This window comes from Eulemur rufifrons, chromosome 30 (assembly GCF_041146395.1).
Source record: "Eulemur rufifrons isolate Redbay chromosome 30, OSU_ERuf_1, whole genome shotgun sequence".
Classification (NCBI taxonomy): Eukaryota; Metazoa; Chordata; class Mammalia; order Primates; family Lemuridae; genus Eulemur; species Eulemur rufifrons.
Genome location: NC_091012.1, coordinates 56345408 through 56372558, shown reverse-complemented (window position 1 = coordinate 56372558; position 27151 = coordinate 56345408). Strand labels below are relative to the sequence as shown.

The 27151-nt window shown below is 38.9% G+C and overlaps 1 protein-coding gene across 1 annotated transcript in view; it reads left to right on the top strand.

Annotated features, from left to right (window-relative positions):
• Positions 1-8838: 8838 nt before the first annotated feature.
• Positions 8839-27151, top strand: part of LUZP4 (leucine zipper protein 4) — a 40730-nt gene continuing 22417 nt past the window's right edge. Inside the window, 5 exon segments of the mRNA XM_069464212.1 lie at positions 8839-8914; positions 15738-15851; positions 19092-19210; positions 21725-22072; positions 22074-22180. Of these exon segments, the coding sequence (XP_069320313.1) occupies positions 8839-8914; positions 15738-15851; positions 19092-19210; positions 21725-22072; positions 22074-22180 (764 nt within the window).

Genomic DNA, 27151 nt, shown 5'->3' with positions numbered 1-27151 from the left:
ACAAATGGGTTTTTGCAGCTATGATTTTATATATGATGCTGGCCACAATTGACTGGTCAAAAAATATATGTCCTCACCTCAGTTGGGACAATCAGATTCTGGATCATTCAGTTGTCAGTGTTTTAACTAAGATGATATAGGGTGGAGGAATGACCGTATTTAGGTTCTGCACACAAAGAGGCAAAGAAGGCTGGTATTCAGAGAAACAAGATTTCAGAGAAAAAAGAATGAGAGCAAGAGAGAAGTGGTTAGGCTCAATGGCTTTACATTCATTTCTTCATTTATTCATTCAACAATATTTATCGAACACCTTTTATATGCCAGATACTGTTCTATGTGCTAGGGATACACCAGTGAACAAATCAGACAGAAATCTCTGCCCTTATGTAATTTACATCCTAGTGTGTGTTGGGGAGGGAGACCAGTAAAAAACAAAATAGGTAAATATATATAGACTATCAGGTGGTGATTAATATTATACAATTGAGAAAAATTAGGGAAGGAGGACTGGAAGTATAAAGGGTGAGAATTTAATTTAAAATATAATGGCCATGTTGGGCTTCACAGAGAAGGTAATGTTTGAAGAAAAACCTGGAAAAGTAAACCATGCAAATATTTAGAGGGAAAGCATACCAGGCAGAAGGAACAGAACGTGCAAAGGCCCTGAGGCAGGGAACATGGTTGGAGTATTCAAGGAACAACAAGACCAGTGTGGCTGGAGCAGAATGAATGAATGGGCTAATTATGCAGGACTTTGTAGGCCCTCCTAAGGATTTTGGCGTTTATGTGAGATGGGGAATCATTGGCAGATTTTGAGCAGAGTGCAATGATCTGACTGATGTTTGAAAAGGCTCACTTTGGCTTCTGTGTGGAGAATGGACATAGTGGGGCAGGGCAGTAGTAGAAAGATCAGTTAGGAAACTATTGCAGTAAGCTAGGAAAGAAATGATGATGGCTTGAATCAAGATGTTAGTAGTGGAGGTGGTGAGAAGTGGTGAGATTCTGTGTATATTTTCTGTGGTCCTCAACCCCCCAGGCGCAGCCCAGTATCAGTCAGTGGCCTGTTAAGAACCGGGCTGCGCATCGTCACCTGAGCTCAGCCTCCCACCCACCCCTACCTGGCAGAGGAAAAATTGTCTTCCATGCAACCGGTCCCTGGTGCCAAAAAGGTTGGGGACGGCTGTACAGTTTGAAGATAGAGCTCACAGAATTTACGGATGGACTGGATGTAGGATGTAAAAGCAAAAAAACAGTCAAGAATGACTTACAAACTTTTAGCCTGACCAAATAGAAGAACGGAATTGCCATTTACCAAAATGGGGCAGAATGCGAGAGCAGTGGGTTTTGTAAAGTAAAATAAGAATTTGGATTTGGAAAATTATGTTTGAAATGACCATTGCATATCTGAGTAAAGATGTTGAGTAGGTAGTCAGTTATACAACTTTTCATTGGAGAGATCTGAGCTAGAGATTCAAATTTGGGAGACATCAGTGTATAGCTACTTTTGAAAGATAATGAGACTGGATGACATCACGAAGACAGTGAATGTAAACAGAGAAATTGTCTAAGGGCTGAGCTCTGTCTCCAATGTTTAAAGCAGAGTTCTCAAAGTTTGAGCCCTAGACCAGCAACATCAGCATCATTGGGAAACTTGTTGGAAATGTATATTTTCATGTCTTACCCCAGACCTACTGAATCAGGAACTCTGGGGGCGGTGCCCAGCAAGCTGTGGTTTAATAAGTCCTCCAGGTGATTCTGAGGCACACTGAAGTTTGAAACCAATGGTTTAGACGTCAGTGAAATGAGACAAAACCAGACAAGAAAACTCAATAGAGCAGCCAGTGAGGTAGAAGGAAACCTAGGAAAGTGTGTGTCCTAGGAGTCAAGTGAAGAAAGCAATTCAAGGAGGAGGGAGTAATCAATTGTGTCAATTGACTGCTGGTTCGTCAAATAAATTAACCAGGTTACAGTCTCTTTTGAGGACAAACTATACTTCAAGCTGTTGACTTCCATTGTGTTCTTACAATAAATCCCCCCTTTTTGTTTAACCTAGTTAGGGAAAGTTTCTGTTATTTCCAATGAAAAGACCCTTGACTAAAAAATACCCCTACTGTTCTTCTACAATTTATTTGCAGAAACAACATTCTGAACTGTACATTAATCCTTATGTAGCAGGAGACTCTGAACCTATCTGAATGAAGGCAGAGAACATCTCCCAAGAGAAAAAAAAAATTATAAGATCTGATTCATCAAATAACAGTTTTACCATTATTTGAAGAGAAGAAAAGGAGAGAAGCAATTTTAAGGAAAGTATGATGTGTCTCCTTCTGAAAGTTGTCTCCTGGCACAATCTCTACTAGACTCAATTTTAAAACCTAGGGAGAAAAGGAATCCATTGATTACGTCCTTATTCCCTTTCCTTTGTTTTTAATGTCTCTCTCTTTCCTACTTCCTTTCCCATGGCCTATAAGCACGTTTAATTACATATTTCCCGTTTAAAAAAAAAAAAAAACCCAAACACCCTATTCTATCTTGTGTACAGGGAGTGGTCAAAAGCATTATTTTTAGAGCAAGATTTAGCTCCAACATTTACTAGTTACATGTCCTTGGGCGACTTTTTAAAATGCTTCTGTGCCTTCATTTCCTTGCCTGTGAAAAGGAGATAATACTAATTCCTATGTTATGAGGTTATTGTGAGGATTAAGTAATCAAATATTAAGCTCTTAGGACAGTGTCTGGCAGATAGTAAATGCTATATGTGTTTGTTAAAGAAAAGTGAATAGTTACTCCTCAATTTACAGCCTGCTAGAACTCTGCTGAAGGCAAAAAAATCAAACCTCTTAATTACTAAACTTAATAAATTCTTCATTCCTTGGCTAATTTGACCTTACAGCAACCCTTGATAAGATGGACTAGTAGGTTCTTCTTGGAATTCTCCCTTTATTTCACGGATACCTATTTCCTGGTTCTTTCCATATTTCTCTGGTATTTTTTACTCAATTTTCTTTGTAATTTCCTTGGGATTCCTTGGTCCTCTTCCCTTCTCACTTCATACCTCAATAAATGTAACAGGAAAAAAAGCCCGAAAGCCTTAGCATGATACAAAAGTCCTTCCATGATCTACATCTCTGCTGCTCTCTTTAGACTTATCTCTCACTACCCTACCACATAGAATTGGTAGAACATTCCAGAGAGTGTTGGTAGCGCTTCTTCCTCTGCCAAGAACTATCATTCCCACCTCTACAATTATGCCCTAATTTTTCAAGATTTAAATGAATTATTTTTATTCTTTAGACGGATTTTCTCCTTTGAGTACCAAATACATTTTGTAGATGCATGTATCCCCAGAACCTGACACAGTAGGAGCTCAGTATTTGTTGCCAGACTAAATTATTGAATCTAAATTAATATTTTGCATGTATTTATTTTCTTTGGGCAACTGTATGTGCCTTGAGAAAAAGATTTATTTATCAATCTTTAGGTCCCAGGTGCTTAGCATTTACTTAAATGCAACAAATAGTAAATTTACATTTCAAAATCACAATTTATGTTGTGACCTTGTGTAACAGCTTGAACACGTTTTCAGCTTTCAAAACTTATTAATTTGATTTTTATTTCCTCTGAAGAACCAATGACAAGATTCTTCCTTAAAATAGGGTTTATTGAGCAGCATTTCCGCAATAACAGGACCAATCGCATTTTTCTTAAGAAATGTCATAGACACACTTTCAAGGAGGTCATCAAAAAGCATGTGGCATTGCAAACCTGTGAATGGGCCCTAGCTGCTAGATTCATGGTCATTTCTGCGAATTTGAGAAGAGAGAAACAGCCTACCAAGTCAAGAACATAAGGCTGGTCCGAAGGTAGTGAGTTATCTCACTTGATTGTTCACAGTTACAGATTGAACTCCTCGTTCTACTACTTTCCCCCCTCCTCACTACTGCACTTGACTAGTCTAAAAAAAAAAAAAAAAGAAAGAAAAAGAAAAAAAACCATAAGGTTTTATTTGCCAGGAGTGCCAACAGCAAACAGGAGAAATGGGTTTTTTTTTTTTTTTTTTTTTTGAGACAGAGTCTCGCTCTGTTGCCCGGGCTAGAGTGAATGCCATGGCGTCAGCCTAGCTCACAGCAACCTCAAACTCCTCGGCTTAAGCGATCCTCCTGCCTCAGCCTCCCGAGTAGCTGGGACTACAGGCATGTGCCACCATGCCCAGCTAATTTTTTCTATATATATTTTAGTTGTCCAGATAATTTATTTCTATTTTTAGTAGAGACGGGGTCTCGCTCTTGCTCAGGCTAGTCTCGAACTCCTGACCTTGAGCGATCCACCCGCCTCGGCCTCCTAGAGTGCTGGGATTACAGGCGTGAGCCACCGCGCCCGGCCTGAGAAATGGGTTTTATGAGCTATGAAAGGCAAACGTCAAAAGTCACAGACAAAAAAAACCCAAGTGGCTCCCTGGGTGGCGGGAGCACTTGAGGTGAGAACAAGTTTAGAAAGGTGGGGGTGGGGATAGTGGTAGGTCAAGGGGTAAGACATGGACGGGTCTTTGGTTTTTTTCCTGCAAGACAAGCTTCTGATAGGACACCTAGTAAGGGTATGTGGCAAGCTCCACCCCTTGGGCCTTAGGAACAGCCAAGGGAAAGGCTGTGATTGGGTGACCAAGTTAACCGGAACCTCGAGGGGTGAGGGGCCCCTACATAAGCCCTGGCTCAGTGGGTGGTGCGCACTGAGAAGATGGCTTCGCTTTCAAAGGGGAAGGCGCTGCCAGACTCTAGCAATGCAAGAAGTCTGCCCATTATGAATATGTCGCTAGGTATGTAGATCCCAGATCCCAGCCCCCACTGGTCTGGGCTCACTGGCTTTGAGCAGGAGACCTCTGCTTAGGACAGACTAGAGTGAGGAGTGCACCCCTCTGTGGAGAGGCTTCCCTCTCTGCGTCCCTGTGCTCCGGGAACCCGGGCCAGCTAGGCCCCTGCTCTCCCCTCTCCGTTCCCGCTGTCCCGCGCGCCTCCAGCCCTTTTCGTCCCTCATAGATGGGGAACTCTGAAGGAAGCTGACAGAAATCGCGTGGGGAGTAAAGGTTACTGCAATGAGGAGGGGGAGAATAAAAAGATGGCTATTTCAGTATAGCTTACCCTCCTAAGAAATGATGCCAAGTACCCACTTTCAAAAAAGCGGGGCCACGCGCTCTTCTCAGTGCAAGCGGGGCCACACGCTCTTCTCAGTGCAAGCGGGGCCACACGCTCTTCTCAGTGCAAGCGGGGCCACACGCTCTTCTCAGTGCAACCAAATGTCAGAAACCACTAGATTCCAGGGCGAGGACGAGCAGGGCTTAGGCTACTTTGCTAGGGATCCCGAGTGCTAGTGCGAAGGGGTGGTGATTGGTTGACATGCTTGTTGGTTGGTTATTCGCTCTGAACTGCCTTCCCGCTCTGCTGGTACCTTAGAACTCTACACAGAGAGTGGAAAAATAAATCCTTTACCAAAGCCCTTAAAACCCTCCATTCGCACCACATCCAGAAAAAGTGGATTTTACTTGGACCAATTTCTCTGCTTGCTGTTGTCTACCTTAGAAATGGGGAGGTGGGTGGAGCAGAGGAGGGAGGCTGACTTTAGAAATGGGGAGGAGCAGCAGAGCAGGGAAGAAGGAAAGTTCAGAAATGAGGGCAGGAGCGCGAAACAGCAAGGGCCATTTTTGAAATGAGAGGGGGAGGAGCCGAGCAATGAGATGAAGCTTCAAGATGGAGGGTGAGAGCAAGGAGGGTGGATCTTAGAAAAGGAGGAGCAGGACAAAGAGGGTTCAGCTTAGAGATGAGCGTGAGGGGGCAGAGCAGGGAGAGCTAAACTTAAAAGGGGGCGGGGCAGTGGAGAGTGCACCATAGCAATGAATAGGGGGCGGGGAGGGAGGGCAGACGGCAGAAATAGTGGGGCCGTTGTGAGGGTAGAGAAGCAGAGCAGGTAGAGTAGAATTTAGAAATGAGGGGTAGGGTAGGAGAACTGGGAAGCCTTTAAAAATGAGGGTAGAAAGCGGACAAAAGGGGGTGGGCTTTAGTAGTGGGGAGGGAAGAGCAAGGAAAACAGACATTTAAAATGCCTGGGAAGAGGAGCAAGAGCTAAAGACCTTAGAAACGGAAGGAGTAGGACTGGGATGGAGGATCTTACAAAGGCAGGGAGCAAAGTGGGCAGTGAAGGGGAAACTTAGAAATGGAAGGGGACAGGGCAGTGAGGGTTGAGTTATAAATGAGGGGGGAGAGGGACAACAGTCTTTAGAAATGAGGGGGAGGGAATAGGAGTTCAGACCTTAAATATGAGATGAGGAGCAGCAGCAGTAAGGGAAACGCTTAGAAGTGAGGAGAGGGAGGAGCAAGGAGACTAGACCTTGAAAATGAGAAAGGACAAATAGGGAGAGCAGGTGTTAGAAATGGCTAGAGTAGCACGGCCAGGGAGGGCCTTGTAAGTGTTGGAAAATAGGCAGAGTGGACTTTAGAAATGGGGGTGTACTTGTGCCTAGTAAACATACCCAAAAAGTATTAGAGTCCTTGTTTACAAATAAAAGGCAAAAATAAGACCAAAATTAGAACTGGCAACAGCAAGAACTTAATAGGAACTGGGCTTCTGTGTCCACCCCTTTTATCTAAAAGAGACCAAGGCAAAAGTACTGTAGTTAGAAAGAAAGGAACCCTTTCTGCCTCCTAGATGTGTTATATCATAAATACATAAATACGGCCGGGCGCGGTGGCTCACGCATGTAATCCTAGCACTCTGGGAGGCCGAGGTGGGTGGATTGCTCGAGGTCAGGAGTTGGAGACCAGCCTGAGCAAGAGCGAGACCTCGTCTTTACTAAAAATAGAAAGAAATTATCTGGCCAACTAAAAATATATATAGAAAAAATTAGCCGGGCATGGTGGCGCATGCCTGTAGTCCCAGCTACTCAGGAGGCTGAGACAGGAGGATCGCTTGAGCCCAGGAGTTTGAGGTTGCTGTGAGCTAGGCTGACGCCACGGCATTCACTCTAGCCTGGGCAACAGAGCAAGACTCTGTATCAAAAAATAAAATAAAATAAAATAAATACACAAATATTTACAAAGTATGCACTCTGTATTATGCACTCTGCTAGGCACTTAGTACACTGATAAATAATGGCCTCTTCTGAAGCACCTCATAATTTAGTTAGAGAAGCAGGTAAATAAATATGTGCAATTATATGTTGTTTTAAGTGTTCTGGAAGTATGTATAGTCAGACTCAAAAATTGAGAGGAATCTAAGTCACATTTGTGAGGTTTCTAGTGTTTTAAATATTTTAGAAATGACAAAATGGTATTTACAAAAATTATAGTTTATTTTAAAAATTTATAACTATAAAATAGTACTTTCAACCCATAATAAAATATAATCCAATATAATTATGCTTTTCAGAAGAAAATTACACACAATTTATGTAGTATAATTGTACATATGTCACCTTAAGCAGTGTGATCAATTTAAAACTGTATGAGGAAGGCTGTTTTTCTTTAATCCTGACAGTATAGTTCTGAGACTAAGTATATTTTACTTACATTAAAAATCCAAATTTGAGGCTCTTTGGGGAGGCCTGGATCAAATGGTTCTCCTTGAAAGAATTGCTAAGCGTTCTCTAAGTGGATCCAGTGGACAATATCATTACAGAGAGCAGCATGAACAAAGCCCCATGTCTCTATAATGATACATTCTGAGAACTAAGAGAAGGAACATGAGACTCTGGAAAAAGATTGGTTTTTGTATTAAGGACGCCTTCTTTATAACTTCATAGCCTCTCTTAGAAGGATCCTTAGACATCTTACCCAGGTTCAAAAGCATTTGTTTTCTTTTCAATATGGAGAGGCTGAGCAGCAATTGGAGTTCAGCCCTAAATCATAGCGTATGAGATCTGTGATTTCTAGTGCTGTATATATTATTGTACAATTCCATTACCGTGCAACAAATCAAATGGAGGTCTATGGAATTACAAAGCCTGGAGGCTAAAATTATCTATGATTTCACTTTTAAAAAAACCCTGCAACACACTCCAAGGGTGTGAATAATTAGGAAACTTTTTTAAAAGTAAGTTTTTAAATAAATTTATAAGTTATGTTTGAAAAATTGAGACCTCTGATGTTTCTCAGTTGTTTTTTCTTGTCCTACTGTGAAATCATTTGTTCTTTCTGGCCCACTTAGCATACACCTATATATTTAGAGGGAAGAAAAGCAAAATAGAAAACATTAAGTACATTTTATAGGACACATAGGTACACATGAGAAAGCCTTTCAGTGTCATTAATTATTAAATGCCAATTCTGTTCAAATAGGTATTTATCAAATTTCACTATGTACTTAACAGAATTTCAATAAAACAGAAATACTTCTTATATTACAGTTTTCTCCTTCAGTTTTCTAATCTTGTTAATAGAATTTCAGAGTTGGAAAGGACTATAGAAACTCTTTTGTTACCTACCAGTCAAATAAGGAACCATTTACAAAAAGAATTAGAAGAATGTCATTGCTAAATTCACTGATTTCACTCAGGCTATACCTGAGGTCTTTTTTTAGTCTCATGGTACATTTCTAAGTTGGAGGCATAGGTATCTTTTCCTCATACCATTCTTTTTCAATTATATTTCAATTTGAACATTTGTGAATTTGATATGAAACATTTATGAAATCCTAAACACTACATTTATTTCCAGAAAATATAGCATAGAATGGATGTTCAAGATTATTTAGCTGAAATATATATTTTTTTCCCTTTTGAATCTGAAGTACCTTTACAATTAAAATTTCCTACTCACTTGACTTTCATCACCTTTGACATTTTAAATACGGATGTCTGGACTCAGCATGAGTTTAGATGAATACTATGCCGTACAGTCTTGTCCTGAGGTGACACCATATCAGTGTTGTAAGTGCAAAGAGAAATGGAGTAATCAGCATTTGGCAAGAAATGAGGTGAAAGATCTGTTTTATGCAAAGCTTTTCCATTTTATTGGAAGCCACACAGAACTTACTTTGGAAAATAACAAACATATTTGCTTTTAAAGATTGTTACATTAAATGCACCCGTCATTCACATTTTCTTTGTTCTCTTTTTTTGGTTTAGGCAGCTTTACAGCTTTTGCTAAAACAAGTTTTCTTTTAAAATGTGGACTTAGCTTATAAAGACGGCCAATAATGAAATAAAAATTATTAGATAACAGCCAATAATGAAATAAAAATAATTACTTTCAAATAGCTGTGCAACAATCATGTAAATTATCTATGATTTAAAAGCATTGATCTGGCCAGGCACGGTGGCTCATGCCTCTAATCCCAGCACTTTGGGAGGCTGAGGCACAAGGACCACTTGAGGCCAGGAGTTCAAGACCAGCCTGGGAAACATAGTGAGACCCTGTCTCTACAAAAAATAATACTTAAAAAAATAACCAGACGTGGTGGCCTGTAGTTGTAGTCCCAGCTATTCGGGAGGATGAGGTGAGAGGATCGCTTGAACCCAGGTGTTGGAGGTTGCAGTGAGCTATGATGGTGCCACTGCACTCCAGGCAAAAGAGTAAGATCCATCTCTAAAAAAAAAAAAAAAAAAATTAAAAAAAAAGCTTTGGGCCGGGCGCGGTGGCTCACGCCTGTAATCCTAGCACTCTGGGAGGCCGAGGTGGGCGGATCGTTTGAGCTCAGGAGTTCAAGACCAGCCTGAGCAAGAGCGAGACCCCATCTCTACTAAAAATAGAAAGAAATTATATGGACAGCTAAAAATATATATAGAAAAAATTAGCCGGGCATGGTGGTGCATGCCCGTAGTCCCAGCTACTCGGGAGGCTGAGACAGGAGGATCGCTTGAGCTCAGGAGTTTGAGGTTGCTGTGAGCTAGGCTGACGCCATGGCACTCACTCTAGCCTGGGCAACAGAGTGAGACTCTGTCTCAAAAAAAAAAAAAAAAAAAAAAAAAAAAAAGCTTTGAACCATGGAGTACTACTCAGCTATCAGAAACAATGGTGATATAGTACCTCTTGTATTTTCCTGGATAGAGTTGGAACCCATTCTACTAAGTGAAGTGTCCCAAGAATGGAAAAATGAGCACCACATGTACTCACCATCAAATTGGTTTCACTGACCATCACCTAAGAGCACATTTAGGAATAACAGTGATTGGATGTCGGGGAGATGTGGGTGGTGGAGGGGATGGGTGTATACATACATAATGAGTGTGATGCGCACCGTCTACGGGATGGACACGTTTGAAGCTCTGACTGGGGGGCGGGGGGGGGGGTGGCGGCCAAGGGCAATATACGTAACCTAAACTTTTGTACCCCGACAATATGCTGAAATATTAATAATAAGAAGAAAAGCATTGATCAATTTCTTGATTTCTTGTGATACCTAGCTTATTGCCAGGCTCATAAGATTCTCTCAGTTAGTGCTTGTTATCTGGTACATTGACATGACACTATGCTAGAGTTTATATGGGATTCTCCCCCTATAAGGTGTCTGTTACCCTCACTATTTGTGCCTTAGCTTCTCTCCCTTACTGTATACTAAGGTGTTGATACTCAAGGCTTTTCATCACTTTTATCTATCTTATCTGTCTAACCTTTCCCCTCAGAAGTCTGTAGCCTTAATCTTCCATTCAAGCCAAGCTGATCTTCTCCCTGAACATACTATATTAATTCCTGACTCTAAGCCTCTTTTTGTCCTGGTTTCTCTTTCCTGGAGTGCCCAGATCTTTCCCCTCATTCAAATTCTACATATCCCACCCACCTCAGTCACAAGGATTTTGCAGCTGTTCCAGTACACAGTAGTTGGGTTTTTTTCTTCAGTTCTGGAGCATTTATTCTCTATGTCATTCAGTTGATACTTAATAATATAAAGGCAAGTCACAGCTGGTAAATGTATTGTTATGTTCCAATACCTAATTTGTATGCCAGCTGTTGGATATGTAAAGAATTTCTCCTATAGAAATATTATAAAGGGTGAGTAGGTTTCTAGGGTAATACACAAGTGTATTTGATGCACATATAGCAAAGATATGGTACTGATATTCAGATTGTAGCAACCATTTATAATAATATTTTATGCAGTAATGTGTTTCAGGGTCAAACTGAGAATTCTAGGAAGGCATCTCACTCTGCCATAGTTTTAAAGATATCTCTCTATGGGTTGCTCCTCCTTCCCAGTTTGGCTTCATTTCCTTTGTGACCTGGAGAGGTCTTTGATGACTGGTGGTCCAGTGAGAATACTGTGAGCTGTGGGGGAAGAGCTTTCTGCTTGCAAGGGGGATGGGTAGAAAGGAATGAGGCTGTGGAGGTCTCTGCAGTTAATGTTCCTGTTGCATCTGAGGTGGATAGGAAGAGAACTTCTTGTTCTTGTACTTTTTTCCTGACACCATCCTAGTATAAATTTTTATCTCTTCACTCTTAGACTATTGCAATCCATCTGCCTCCCCCTAAAAGAACTAGTTTTAGTTTTTGTAGTCTCACTCTATTCTCCAATCTACTGCCAATCACAAATTGACATTTCCCCAAACCATCATTTTCATAATCTCAGTCCTATATTCTTCAAGGTTCTTCATCATTCAGGGTAGCTGTTTGCAATCCTGGCTGAACATCAGAATTACTTGGAGGATTTCTTAAAAAAAATACAGATACTTGAGTCCCAGTCCAGCCCTAAGGAGTCATAATCTTGAATAGGGGTCCTGTATTTTAACCGTTTAATCCCCAAGTGATTCTGATGCACAGCCATGGTAGAGAATCACTGACCTCTAGGATAAAATTTTAAAATCTTAGCATGACTTTCAAAGCCCTTTATGTTCAGGAGATTTATGTTCTAATCCCAGTTGTTTCATCAGCTAACCTTGGACAAGTCATTTCTCCTCTCTGGTTTCAGTTTTCCTATCTATAAAATGAGGTATTGGTACTTTCCCCAGTTAATGGTTCCATTCCAAATTCAGGGATTTTCAGCTTCTTTCCGCCTCTATAGTTTAGTTAATGCTATATTTTAGTCTTATTTCAGAAAAGCTGATTTAAGAGGCAGTTTAAATGAGAGAAATGTGTGGGTGATTATTTTCAAGTCTGAAATATACCCATGACATCCTTTCCATCTTTTAAACAGAGTTTCATTTCTCTGTCTTACAGGCTGTCAGAACAAATTGCTGTTGCCTATTGTGAAACGTATTTTTCTGTACTCTACTTGGATGTGTTTATCTTCCTTTGCACAAATGATCCCTTTGATGTGAAATTAAATTGTGGAATAAATACAACAAAAAAGGAAAAATAACAGAGAAAATTGAATTTCCTCTTAGTGTAATGCATTTTATATAGCAACTATGGATGTAGTCATTAAAGCTGAACCCATATTACGGAGTTGCTGACATTTTAAAGGGAAGGCAATACTATCACTTGTGAGTCTAAACTGGGTGAAAGCATTGACCATTTTGAAGAAAACATAAATCTTAGCCCTGCAACAAAATCTTTTGTGGTCCAGGGTGGTGAACAGCCTTAGAGTGGGGCTAAGTAAGTGAGAAAATAATGTGCTATTGACTCACAGATTCTCCTTATTATAGATTTTGATGGATACCAGAGTAAATTTCTGCCTTTTTTCTTCTAGAACAATTACTGTGAGTCAAAATAGCTTGATGCTGTTGGTCAGGTAGCAGATAGAAACTTATACCCATTTGTTGAATGTGAACTGTGCCAGTTGATGTCAGCAAAGCCTGTTTGGGAATGATTCAGCCAGGCGTGTCTATAAAAAGCTCATTTCATATGAAATATGCAGCATTTTGCTTTGTGTAATACTACTGCTATTCTCTATTCTTTCTCTGATGTTTGTTCAATCATAGTAATAAAAAGTCATATTATTTGGATTGGTTGAGACTGAGATGGGAAAATGCTTCTATACAGTAATATATTCAAAGGGAAAGGATTCAAAAAATCCTATGGGATTAATGTGGCACTGCCAGGATAACACTAAGACTGAAGTTGTCTTTATGGTGTTATGTGTAAGATAAAAAATAATCTGAGAAGGATTTGATTATAGGGGAAGAGGTCTCTAGATATTTCTGGAGCCATTTCATTTATTTCATCCCTGAGTTAAAAAGGATAATGTGAATTGCAGGGTGGTTTTATTGAAACTTCAAATGATTTAAGTCCTTTCGGGCAAATGAGGCCCCTAACAGGATTTAAAGCCATGCTATAGCATTCCTGTATAGTACTATATGGTTCAGAACAGGCCCGATAATAGCTTCATACCAGTTCTCTACCAAGTGATTCTAAGACAGAGCTAGCCACTAGGATTATCTTTGGTGACTCTGAGGAGTGGAAAAATTAAAAGTCACTACAAATTGTCTCTGAGTGCCACAAGACAGACTGATCCCAGAGTACTCCCTCAGGTCATTGCGAAAGGTACTGACTCAGGAAGGAGCTTGCTTTCACTTTCTCCTCTCTGAAATTTTGTTGTCCTGTTTAGGAAGTCATCCATCTCATTGGGTCCCTATAAACCGGGTAGTGATTGTTTCAGGTTTGATGGGGAGGTTGGAGATTTAAAAATCTTCCTGTGGTGTCCTGTAAGATATGCTGTTCGTACACTCTCTTATACTGTAACGAGAAAAAAAATCTATACAGACCTTTGTACAGATTTTATTTTATTTTATTTTATTTTATTTATTTTTTTTTTTTATTTTTTTTTTTTTTTGAGACAGAGTCTCACTCTGTTGCCCAGGCTAGAGTGAGTGCCGTGGCGTCAGCCTAGCTCACAGCAACCTCAAACTCCTGGGCTCAAGCGATCCTCCTGTCTCAGCCTCCCGAGTAGCTGGGACTACAGGCAGGCGCCACCATGCCCGGCTAATTTTTTCTATATATATTTTTAGCTGTCCATATAATTTCTTTCTATTTTTAGTAGAGGTGGGGTCTCGCTCTTGCTCAGGCTGGTCTCGAACTCCTGAGCTCAAACGATCCGCCCACCTCGGCCTCCCAGAGTGCTAGGATTACAGGCGTGAGCCACCGCGCCCGGCCTGTACAGATTTTAAATGTAGAATATTGGGGAAACAGAACAGAGAAAAACAGAGAATAAGAGAGAATGCATACGAAATACAAGGAACAGAAAACTAAAGATTATGTCTGCAGGAGATGTTACAACCAATAACTGCTGAGATACAGACAGAACCAAGGTTTAAAATGGGATTATCAAGAAATGGTACTTAATCAGCTCAAGGTTTGAAGACTTCTGAGCTTGTCCTATGGACCTCAACACCAAGAATTACAAATTGTAAATTTAATAGGTCGTTTTATATCAAAATGTCAATTATGAAACACCTAGAATTTTTCTTTTCTTTTTTTTTTTTTTGAGACAGAGTGTTGCTTTGTTGCCCTGGCTAGAATGAGTGCCGTGGCATCAGCCTAGCTCACAGCAACCTCAGACTCCTGGGCTTAAGCAATCCTACTGCCTCAGCCTCCCAAGTAGCTGGGACTACAGGCATGTGCCACCATGCCCGGCTAATTTTTTCTATATAGATTTTTAGTTGGCCATATAATTTCTTTCTATTTTTAGTAGAGACGGGGTCTCGCTCTTGCTCAGGCTGGTCTTGAACTCCTGACCTTGAGCGATCCACCCGCCTCGGCCTCCCAGAGTGCTAGGATTACAGGCGTGAGCCACCGCGCCCGGCCTAGAATTTTCGATTATATAAATATATTCTCTGGGTTCTGCTGTGACTCTGACAGTGTTAACTTCTTTTTCTATTGTGGGTTTTATTTCCCCCCAGAAATTGGTTTTATTTGATGTACCCAAGTCTTCAGTTTCTCAAGAAAGAAAAAAAGTCTCTATTAAAAAAAAGAGCAAAAGCTCTCAATTGATTGTTGAGCTTTACACTGTCTTTTACCTTTGGATATGTCAGATATTTCAAAGAAAATCAGAATTAGATATTTAGAGACTTGAGGCAGGACTAGTACTAAGCAAAATAATAAAGGAGTGGTTTAATCTTTGGCACCCAACTGCCTCTCTTGTGCCTTTTTCAGCTCCTCCTCTTTCTTTTAGAATCTCTTGTTCCTTCCAAATCTCTAGCCTGTGCTTATTTCTAAAGATATCTTAACCTAAGTAAGCTTTCATCCACTGATAGAACATCCCACCTATAGACCTTTCCATTCCAGATGTTAGGAGAGGCATTTTAGAGCAGATTGTACCTGTCTCCCATCATCCAAATCATGCCATCTAAGTGCTCTCTACTTGAGTACATAAGAACATGCCTGACTCAAAGTAAAGTCTGATTGATTCCTGCTACTCAAATAACCAAGGTCCCTCTCCTCTGTGGTATCTCCCTGTGAACTTAATTTTGGAGAAAATATGTGTAACTAATTTTCTAGCACTTACATTTAATCAGTGATTTATTGCTCTGTATTTCTCTGAAACTGAAATAACATTTAGTTAAATCGTATATTTAGATGTTCTCCCCCTTGAGCTATTGCAATCTGACAGTATTTTGGTTTTGCATAAATGAAATTACCATAAGTTTAACAGGAATTTTTCTTTCTTTTTCCAGGAAACTAACCCTAAAATGTCTGCATTTTTTTACTTTTGTTATTGTTTTACACATTCATTTTTATTATAATATTATCATTTTTAAGGCTACCAATTTTTAAGTGTTCTGAAATATGATGAGATAGGATATAAATTATTTGCTTGAGACACATTGTTTTTATTTAGCTTTTTCCATTTTCTTCACTTTTATTTATTTCTTAATACAGATGACATTATAATTCTTAGAAAGATAGAAAACAGAAGCGATGAAGAAATAAAGAATGAGAAACAGAACCATGAAAAAAATAACTTGAAGTCAAGATGGCATCACAGGGAGAGAGGTAAAGTATACTAAAAAATCATGGGTGGTGGCTGGGCGCGGTGGCTCACGCCTGTAATCCTAGCACTCTGGGAGGCCGAGGCGGGTGGATCGCTCGAGGTCAGGAGTTCGAGACCAGCCTGAGCAAGAGTGAGACCCCGTCTCTACTGAAAATAGAAAGAAATTATATGGACAACTAAAATATATATATACAAAAAAAATTAGCCAGGCATGGTGGCACATGCCTGTAGTCCCAGCTACTCGGGAGGCTGAGGCAGGAGGATCGCTTAAGCCCAGGAGTTTGAGGTTGCTGTGAGCTAGGCTGACGCCACGGCACTCACTCTAGCCTGGGCAACAGAGTGAGACTCTGTCTCAAAAAAAAAAAAAAATCATGGGTGGTAAAAAGATTCTGAATTATTTGTGAATAACTAGGTAAGCAAATTCAAGAACTTGCAATGTTGTTCTAAAATTGCATTATGTTGCTTGTTTTATTTTTCCTGGATATGGACTTATACAGGGTTGGTAAGAATTTATGCCATGTCAAATGAAAAAAATTTTTTTTTTTTTTTTTTTTTTTGGTTGTTGTTGTTGAGACAGAGTCTCACTTTGTTGCCCAGGCTAGAGTGAGTGCCGTGGCGTCAGCTTAGCTCACAGCAACCTCAGACTCCCAAGTCTTAAGCGATCCTACTGCCTCAGCCTCCCAAGTAGCTGGGACTACAGGCATGCGCCACTATGCCCGGCTAATTTTTTTATATAGATTTTTAGTTGTCCATATAATGTCTTTCTATTTTTAGTAGAGACGGGGTCTCGCTCAGGCTGGTCTCGAACTCCTGACCTTGAGCGATCCACCCGCCTCGGCCTCCCAGAGTGCTAGGATTACAGGCGTGAGCCACCGCGCCCGGCCGAAAAAAATTTTTTTAATTTATATGAGTATTTTTTTATTTATATGAGGGCAGGATGAGAAAAGTAATCATATAGGCTGAGAAATGCTTTGTACTTATTTACAAGCCTCGGCTGGTTAGTCCAGTTCCACTTTTAGAAGGCAATCCAGTAGGGTTAAGAGCATGGTCGATAATCTGACCACCATGGCATCCACATTTTGGAAAAAAAAAAAAAAAGAATGTCGTAGGCCAAAGAGAGTGGGGCAGAACATAAAGAAAGTTCTCTGTATCCTTAACTTTGTTGGTCAGTGCGGTGTGCATATTTTAATATGAATGTGCTGCAGATTGCCACAGTAGGGAAGTCTTGTCAACAATTAAGGGTCTTCATGGTTTAGTGAACATGTAGGAACCATCTTGACATTGGGCATACTCTACCATTTGCATACCCAGCTTCATTAAAGTCCTTGTTTGAATCTTCCATGGCTCAACCTGTTGAGAAAGGAAAGGGATGTTGGTTATTATAGAGGCAAAGCAGCTAAGAATGGTGAGATGGCCCATTCTCATGTTCTTACCCAAACATTTTTTTATTATTTCAGCATATTATGGGGGTACATAAGTGTAGGTTACGTATATTGTCCTTGCCCCCACGCCCCCCTACCGAGTCAGAGCTTCAAGCATGTCTATCCCCCAGACAGTGTGCATCGCACTCATTATGTATGTATACACCCATCCCCTCCCCCACATCTGCCCGACACCCAATTAATGTTATTCCTAAATGTGCTCTTCGGTGATGGTCAGTGAAACCAATTTGTTGGCCGGGCGCGGTGGCTCACGCCTGTAATCCTAGCACTCTGGGAGGCCGAGGCGGGTGGATCGCTCAAGGTCAGGAGTTCAAGACCAGCCTGAGCAAAAGCGAGACCCCGTCTCTACTAAAAATAGAAAGACATTATATGGCCAACTAAAAATCTATATAGAAAAAATTAGCCGGGCATAGTGGCGCATGCCTGTAGTCCCAGCTACTCGGGAGGCTGAGGCAGTAGGATCGCTTAAGCCTAGGAGTCTGAGGTTGCTGTGAGCTAAGCTGACGCCACGGCACTCACTCTAGCCTGGGCAACAAAGTGAGACTCTGTCTCAACAAAAAAAAAAAAAAAAAAAAAAAGAAACCAATTTGTTGGTGAGTACATGTGGTGCTCCTTTTTCCATTCTTGGGATACTTCACTTAGTAGAATGGGTTCCAGCTCTATTTGATAGTTTCTTAAGCTGTCTTTAGTATCCAAAGCAAAGAAGATAATTGAGGCAAATATCCAAATGATTAATACACAACAGACAGTTTTTCTCCATCTCTCCTTTTTCTTTTCTTTCTTTTTTTTTTTTTTTTTGGAGACAGAGTCTCACTCTGTTGCCCTGGCTAGAGTTGCCCTGGCATCATCATAGCTCACAGCAACCTCAAACTCCTGGGCTCAAGCGATCCTACTGCCTCAGCCTCCCAAGTAGCTGGGACTACAGGCTCAAGCCACCATGCCCAGCTAATTTTTTCCATATATTTTTAGTTGTCCAGATAATTTCTTTCTATTTTTTTAGTAGAGATGGAGGTCTCACTCTTGCTCAGGCTGGTCTCGAGCTCCAGAGCTCAAATGACCCTCCCATCTTGGCCTCCCAGAGTGCTAAGATTACAGGCGTGAGCCACTGCGCCCAGCCCATCTCTCCTTTTTCTATTGGAGTATTCTTTCAATTAATTTCAGATAATATGTCCCAACTTTGGTGGTATATGAAACCAAATTTGAAGTATTGTGTACAGAAAAGACCACCCTACTAAGATACACAAATAAAAATAGTATGGCAAAAACTGTTCTAGAATTCGGTAAGACTCCCAGTTGATATCAGAGTAATTAAATATCAAAGGTTTTACAAAACCCAGTGCATAGCTTTTAAAAATTAGATCATAAGGCCGGGCGAGGTGGCTCACGCATGTAATCCTAGCACTCTGGGAGGCCGAGGCGGGTGGATCGCTCGAGGTCAGGAGTTCAAGACCAGCCTGAGCAAGAGCAAGACCCCGTCTCTACTAAAAATAGAAAGAAATTATATGGACAACTAAAAATATATACAGAAAAAATTAGCCGGGCATGGTGGCGCATGCCTGTAGTCCCAGCTACTTGGGAGGCTGAGGCAGGAGGATCACTTGAGCCCAGGAGTTTGAGGTTGCTGTGAGCGAGGCTGATGCCATGGCACTCTAGCCTGGGCAACAGAGTGAGACGCTGTCTCAAAAAAATAAATAAATAAATAAATAAAATAAAATAAAAAAAATGAGATCATAGATAATACTCTTGAAAGATATGTTGAATTTACTGACTGAAACTACAGAAAATAATTATTTTTTAAAGAATACTCAAGATACAGAAACAACTTGGAGGAAAGAAATTGTGATAAGAAACCACACGAAGAACCTTCGGGATTCAAGTCTGAACAAAGCTGTTTAAACGGCCAGCCTTTAATTAAGCAGGTAAATAAATACCAAGAATTAGCCAATACAAAAGGTCCTAAATTTAATATTTTTCTTAATATTAAGGATTATTTTAAATTCTGTGCAAGAATTGTTTCTTAGTGATGCCTTGAACATAATATAAATTCAATATTTATTGGTTGTTTTTACCCCATAACTATTTTAATAAACAGTTGATTTTTGCTATTTTCAATCATTGCTAAAAATCTTGAATTTATAAAATGCCAAAATAGATTATTGGTTATTGTGATGTGTCCTATATAATCATTCTCATTTTTGTCCTCATACAGAATCTTTGATCTTAACTTAAAGTATAAAAACAGTTTAAGTAGCCTTGTGAATGAATTGTAAAAGCCAGAAGTCAGATGCTATAGGATATGAAATATACTTTGGGACCAACAAGTGGGACAGACCATACTTATACAAATCCATCACCTCTAAATTTGTATAGGTGAGCCAGTCACTGACAGGAATTTGAGAGGTGCTCATATCCAGATTTATGAGCTAACATTGGCACTAATGTTTTAGCTTGGCTTTATAAACCGATTCCTCTTAAGATGTTATGTGGTCATTTAGCAAAAATGGCAGTTCCGGGAGCTGAAACCATTTTTGCCAAATTACGTAAATGCAAATATTTATTTGTTTGTTTTGGATAGGAACATGTTGCATTCAAATATTTGAAGGATTCATCTAAATTTAATAAATATTGATTGATTCAATGCCTGCTCTATACAGGAACTGTGGTACCAGAACAGCCTGCTTCAAATATTGTATGTGGTGGTGGGAGAGAAAGATAAGAGAGAAATGTAATGCCAAGCAGTATGCAGTATGTGTTCTAATAGTTTATATATTGTGGGGATGTAGTTATTCATTCTGATTGGAGGGACTTGAAAAAGTTTGATGGAGGTGATGGCATTTGGTCTGTGCCTTGTAGGATGACAAGGTTTTTGATAAAGTTTGGAAAGAAGAACATGAGCTTTCTTTTGCTACAGTCCAAGATGCATAAATGAACTGAGAATATTGTAAAATAGTATTTTCAAACTGAAAGCATCCTTCTATTGCTCATACTTTTGAAACTTTCAAGACTATCATTATAGCAGAACTCACCAGAAAAAAAAATACCCTGTGGTAAAGAAATACATTAAAATTTAAGCATGATTATTTTACCAATAAATTGAATAATTACAGTTTCCAGTAATGCTTTGCAATTCTAATACGCCAGTTTTGTACTTCACAGGATTTAATCTTAGTATTAGTAGAACATAATTGTGTTTATTCAACACAATTCTTTTTGATGGAAGGTGTCTACTAGTTTATCATGTAATAGGAAACTAATGTGCATTTCATTTTCTAAAGATAGGAAATCTATAGTATCCAAGTTGATGAAAATATTTCTTATATAAACATTTATAAAAGGACTGCAAGCTCCTTTAGAAAGGTACTTGGGTACATATGGGTCCTTAGGAGATGGGTCTCAATCCTATCTTTCCTCTTGACTCGCTGTGTTCCCAACACTAGTCACTTAGAAAGGAGAAGAGGTACATATGCATTCCACCCAATCTACTTACTTAAGTTTTTTAGTATAAAAGCTGTAGAGTGGCTATGGCTTTATGCATTTAGCAAAGTAACTAATTTTTCATATTTTTCTTATTAAAGTTTTCTATGCATAATATTATTTATGCTGGTGTTTTCCCTACTGTTTAACAGTTGCTTCCAGCTTCTGGTATTGTTAAACAAGAAAGTCATAATGCCAAATGTGGGGCATGTTTTCCTTGTCAGGCAATATTTACTAAAAAGAAAGCTTGATTTCTCAGCATGGTCCATATGGCTTTTTCCACTTACATTTATGTAGCATCATAGAGATTTGTCAGAGTTTCACTATTTGCATTTAGCTTATTCACTTCACTGCTCTTTTGGCTTAAAAATTTAAAACTTAGAAAGGCAGCATTGTTCCCAGTCTAATTTACTTTAATAGTATTAAGCCAACCTTATACTCCCTTTATAGCTTCCTTCCCCTTCACTTGCTTTGTCTTTCTCTCTAGAATTAAGTATTAATTTATATTGAAGAAGATGGATAGTTTCCTTCAATGATCATCAAGCAAACAGTATGGTTTTGAACATTTTCCTTTGATACTAAGGATTTGTATTACAAAATATTATTAAATATTCTGTCTCTCTTCAACTATGGTCACAGAATCTCTCTTTTCTTTAGTAAAACAATAGGTCCAGAAAATGGTAGGTAGAATATGACCTTGGAATATATTCAAACTCATAAAACAACTAATTTTCCATATTTTTATTTTATTAAATGTTATATACATAATATTCTTTGTGTCGATGACATTAGAGCTATTCTGCAAGTTAATTCTGAAAACTGGTTAATATATAAAAGTAGGCACAGTGGAATTCTAAAAGAAATGGTTATAGAAGTTGTCTTGAGAATATATCATTATGACTTAATCAAATCATGGGGTATATGTTTCATTTGTTTTGCTTAATTAGGGTTCTCTGCAGGAGAAGTGCAATGACAATGATGAGGCCCAAGCAGAGAAGAATCAAGGCCAATCAGAGGGCCACCAGCATCAATCAGAAGGAAATCAAGATGATCAGGAAGGATCTCAGGGCCAACCAGAAGAAAATCGACACCATTCAGAGGGATCCCAAGGCCACTTACAGAGAGCTCATTATCAATCAAAGAGATCTCATGGTCAATCAAAGAGATCTCGTGGTCAATTAGAGAGATCTCATGGTCAATCAGAGAGATCTCGTGGTCAATTAGAGAGATCTCATGGTCAATCAGAGAGATCCCATGTCCAATCAGAGAGATCTTATGGTCAATCAAAGAGATCTCGTGGCCAATTAAAGAGATCTCATCACCACTCAAAGAGAGCTTATGGTCACTCAAGGAGATCTCATGGTCAATCAAGAAGATCTTATGGCCAAGCAGAGAGATATCGAAAATACCCACCAGTAGGAAGAATCCAAACATCACCCATAACTGATTCTGAACGTTACAGGTAAAAATACAGCAAGTCCTTAATCATTAGTACAATGTATTGAATGATATGGAAATGAAAAGGCATGCTTTACATATCTATATTTTAATGGCTAAATATGTATTTGTTGTAACAGGTATGTTTTGGGACAAAGATATTAATAGAATGGAGGTAATATATACACGGTATCAATGTTCTCTCAACTTTCTGATGTCCTCTGGTTATCATTCAGTTTCCCAAAGTGTCCCATTGAGTTGTTCCATCAAAGTCTGCTTTCCCTGGCAGAGTCCCATGTACTCAGCCTTTTCTACTGAGCTTCCCCCACAATCAGAATATATTGACTCATTGTCTAATCCCCTTTGGACCTTCCAACCTGGTGGGCAAGCTAATCTAAGAACAAACTACTATTAATAAATTGATAATATATAATCTACAATAATGAATTTCTATGTTTTCCTCTTTTGTCTCCTTCCTGAAGAGTCCTCAGAGAGTCCTTAGCAAACAAATGATAGATATGTCTTTGGGCAGCTGGACTTTTTTGCTTTCCTCAAATCAGACTATAGGCGAGAATGCCTGTTCTATGCATGTTGCAATAGTAACCTTCTGAATATATTTCGAAAGCATTGTATATATTCACTGTTGCCTTATAAAACTGTTAGGGTAGGTCTGTCTACCCTAGCAAAAGAACCAGAGAAAGTTAAATAGTACTGTAGATCGAGTTTAAAAACACAAGACATTTTTATTGCAATGTATTAGGTTACTGAATAAAAATTTATTTTTAGGCCGGGCGCGATGGCTCACGCCTGTAATCCTAGCACTCTGGGAGGCCGAGGCGGGTGGATTGCTCAAGGTCAGGAGATCGAGACCAGCCTGAGCAAGAGTGAGACTCTGTCTCCACTAAAAATAGAAAGAAATTATATGGACAACTAAAAATATATATAGAAAAATTAGCCGGGCATGGTGGCACATGCCTGTAGTCCCAGCTACTTGGGAGGCTGAGGCAGAAAGATTGCTTAAGCCCACAAGTTTGAGGTTGCTGTGAGCTAGGCTGACGCCATGGCACTCTAGCCAGGGCAAAAGAGCGAGACTCTGTCTCCAAATAAAAATAAATTTATTTTTAGTTTGAATTTCCCAGTGATTGCCCTCAGTTTTCATTAGCTATAAGCGTCTAATCAGATATTTTAGCTCATATTAACTGCTGCACAAAATTGCTGATTTCAGCTAAAAAAAAATTACTTCCAAGATGTGCATATGGGTTATTGCATATCTAGATAATGTCTGATGCAGGCACCATTTCAATGCAAAAGGTCTCACTCTACTTATATTAGCAGTATACACATTATTTGCTATAAAAAACTAAAATATGTTTAACATGTGACAAGCAATTCATATATCTGCATTCATTAGCATTTTCAACATTTTGCTTCATTTACATATCAACTTTTATCAAGGGGTATAATACATTAAGGCATTGAAAATTCTATTTACATTATTATCCAATGACATATTCTTACCATTTTGCAATTTTAAAATATAACAAACAAGTCTGTTTAGTTTTTTCCTTTATCTTCTATTATAATTTTTTTATATCCTCAGCACAAATAAATACGGCTTGAATGGTTAAGTTTACCAAATGTAGAATTATCACTAAAGAACACAAAGTACTGAAAATTAATACATTTTTACCGTTGATCTTTTGCAGATTAATTCTACTCCATAACCTTCTATTCTAATATGTATTAGAAAAATAAGCAGATTTTCTCATTTTCCTTGTGCTATTGATATCAGAAATGATATTTTGTATGATTTCAGTCTTGAATTTGTTAAGACTTGTTTTGTAGTCTACCATATGGTCTATCTTGGAGAATGTTCCATGTACACCTGAGAACGATATATATTCTGCTATTGTTGGGTGAAATGCTCTTTATGTCTGTTAGGCACAACTGGTCTGTAGTGTTGTTGAAGTTCTCTAGTTCCTTGTTGATCTTCTGTCTCCTTGTTCTGTCCATTATTGAAAGTGAGACATTCAAGTCTCCTAGCATTATTTTCTTGCTGTCTGTCTATTTCTCCTTTCAATTCTGTCAAACTTTGCTTCATGGAACTCTGAGGTTTGTTGCATAATTATTTATAATTGTTAATCTTGGTGAATTAACCCTTTTATCATTATATAATATCCTTCTTTGTCTCTTGTAAGTTTTGATTTAAAGTCTAGTTTGTCTAATATTAGTATAGCCACTCCTGCTCTCTTTCGGTTACCATTTGCATTTCTGTCATTTCACTTTCAGCCTATGTATGTCCTTAGATCTAAAGTGAATCTCTTTTGGACAGCATGTAATTGGATCCTGTTTTTTAATCCATTCAGCCAATCTGTATCTTTAGATTGGGGAGTTTCATGTATTTACATTTAAAGTAATTACTGATAGGGAAGGACTTACTATTGCCATTTTGTTAATTGTTTTCTGTAAGTCTTGTAGCTTTTTTGTCCTTGCTTCTCTTAAGGCCTCCTTTTGTCTTTCATTGATATTTTTGTAGTGATATGCTTTGATTCCTTTCTCATTTCTTTTTCTCTGTATTCTATAGAGATTTTCTTAGTGGTTATCATTGTAATCACATCTTAAAGTTATAGCATTCTATTTTAAACTAATAACAACTTAAATTCAATTATATTCAGAAACTCTACTCCTAATTACAGCTCCACTCATTCCCACTTTATGTTATTGATGCCACAAATTACATCTTTGTGTATTATACATTCATTTATATACATTTATAGCTATTTTTATGTTTTTGTCATATAAATTCAATGCATCAAAATAACAATAGTACAGATTACTATGTTTGTCCATATATTTACCTTTACCAGAGGACATTATATTTTTGTGCAGCTTCATGTTGCTGTCTACTATCCTTTCATTTCAACTTGAGCTCTCTTTAGCATTTCTTGTAGTGCAGGTCTAGTTGTAATGAACTTCTAGGTTTTTTTATTTTAGTACTTTGAATATATTACCCTATTCTTTTTTGGCCTGCAAAGTTTCTGCTGAGAAATCCATTGATAATATTATGGAACCCCCTTTGTATGTGATGAATCCCTTTTCTCTTGATGCTTTCGAGATTCTCTCTTTGTCATTGGTTTTATACAGTTTGATTATAAGTCTTGTTGTGGTTCTTTTAGGTTTATTCTAGTTGGAGTTTTTTGAGCTTCTTGAATCTGTATGCTCATTTATTTCCTCAAATGTAGGAAGTTTTCAAAGAAGCTCTCCCCCACCCCCATCCTCTCCTTTTTGGATTCCTATAATGCATATATTGGTTCACTTGATAGTGCCCCATCAGTTTCTTAGGCTCTCTTCATTTTTCTTCATTATTTTTTCTTTTTGCGTCTCTGACTCAGTGATTTCAAATGATTCATGTCAAGTTTGCTGATTATTTTTTCTATCTGAGCAGGTCTGCTGTTAAACCTGACAAATGAATATTTCAGTTCAGTTACTGTGCTTTTTAGCTTCCGAATTTCTGTTTGGTTCTTTTTTTATACCTTCTACCTCTTCATTGATACTCTTATTTTGTTCATACACCATTTTCTTAGTTTTTTGTAGTTGTCTGTGTTCTCTTTTAGCTCATTGAGCTTCTTTATGACAGTTATTTTAAATTCTTTGTCCGACAGTTCATAGACTTGCATTTCTTTAGGGCCAGTTTCTGGAATTTTATTTTGTTCCTTTGATTTGGTCAAATTTACCATTTTCTTGTATGCTTTGTAGATTTTCACTGGAATTTGGGCAGTTGTAAAAACAAATGCCTTTGCCAATCTTTGTGTACTGGCTTTGTGTGGGGAAAGACCTTCACCAATCAGCTTAACTGAAAGTTCTAAGACCTCTCAAACCATTTCTGATCTCTCACTCCCCCTGGCATTTGGCTGCAGAACTACAGCTCTACCATGCTACTTACCTCTCTTTTTGGTGACTTCCCTACTCTAGTACCAGTTCTGTGTATGCCTTGAGTCAGGTGAGACAGAAACCAGTCCCTTGGGCAGCCCCCAGACAAGACAGACTGTTGGATGAATGGTTCACTCTTTTGTTTCCATTCAGAGGGAAGAGCCCTGCTATGGAGGTTTCTTATGCTGCATAGGGGGAGGGGCACAGATGGGTGTACCAAATTGCCACAAATTTTCCTACCCCTTTTGCTTGGAATCCCTCCTTGATTTTACAATGGCCTGAGTACTGTAGTTTCTCAACTGGTCTCTAGAGTTCTCACAAAGGTATGTTGGTTCACATATTATTGTTAACTTGCTGTCTCTACTGGGGGGAGGAGGGCCCATAGCTCCCTGTCCTTTATTGTCTTAGTCTGCTTGGGCTGCCATAACAAAATACCATAGATTGGGGTGCTTAAACAACAGGAATTTCTCACAGTTATGGAGGCTATAAATCTGAGATCAGGATGTGAGCACAGTCGGGTTCTTGATGAGAGGGCTCTCTTTCTCACTTTCAGGTGGCCATCTTCTTGCTGTGTCCTCACACGGCAGAAAGCAAGTGAGCCCCAATCTCTTACTCTTCTTATAAGGACACCTCACCTCACCCTTATGACCTCATCTAAATGTAATTACCTCCCAAATGCTCCATCTTCAAATGTCATCACTTTTGGGATTAGGGTTTCAATATGTTATTTTTTTTTTAATATGTGAATTTTGGGAGGGCACAAACATTCAGTCCATAACAGCTATCTTGCTTACGTCACTTCTAGAAAACTAAATTTTTAAACAAAAATATTCAACCATATGCCTGGCTAACTTCTGATGTGTTGTTACGCATGCATTAGGTAATAATTCACACTTAAGATGAAAATTGCTTATCAAAACACCATTCTGGATTTTAATTGCATCTAGTGTCTTAAGTCAGATGTTTAAATATGTATAATAAAAGAATATTGCTAGAAGACATATATTCTAAATAATAAT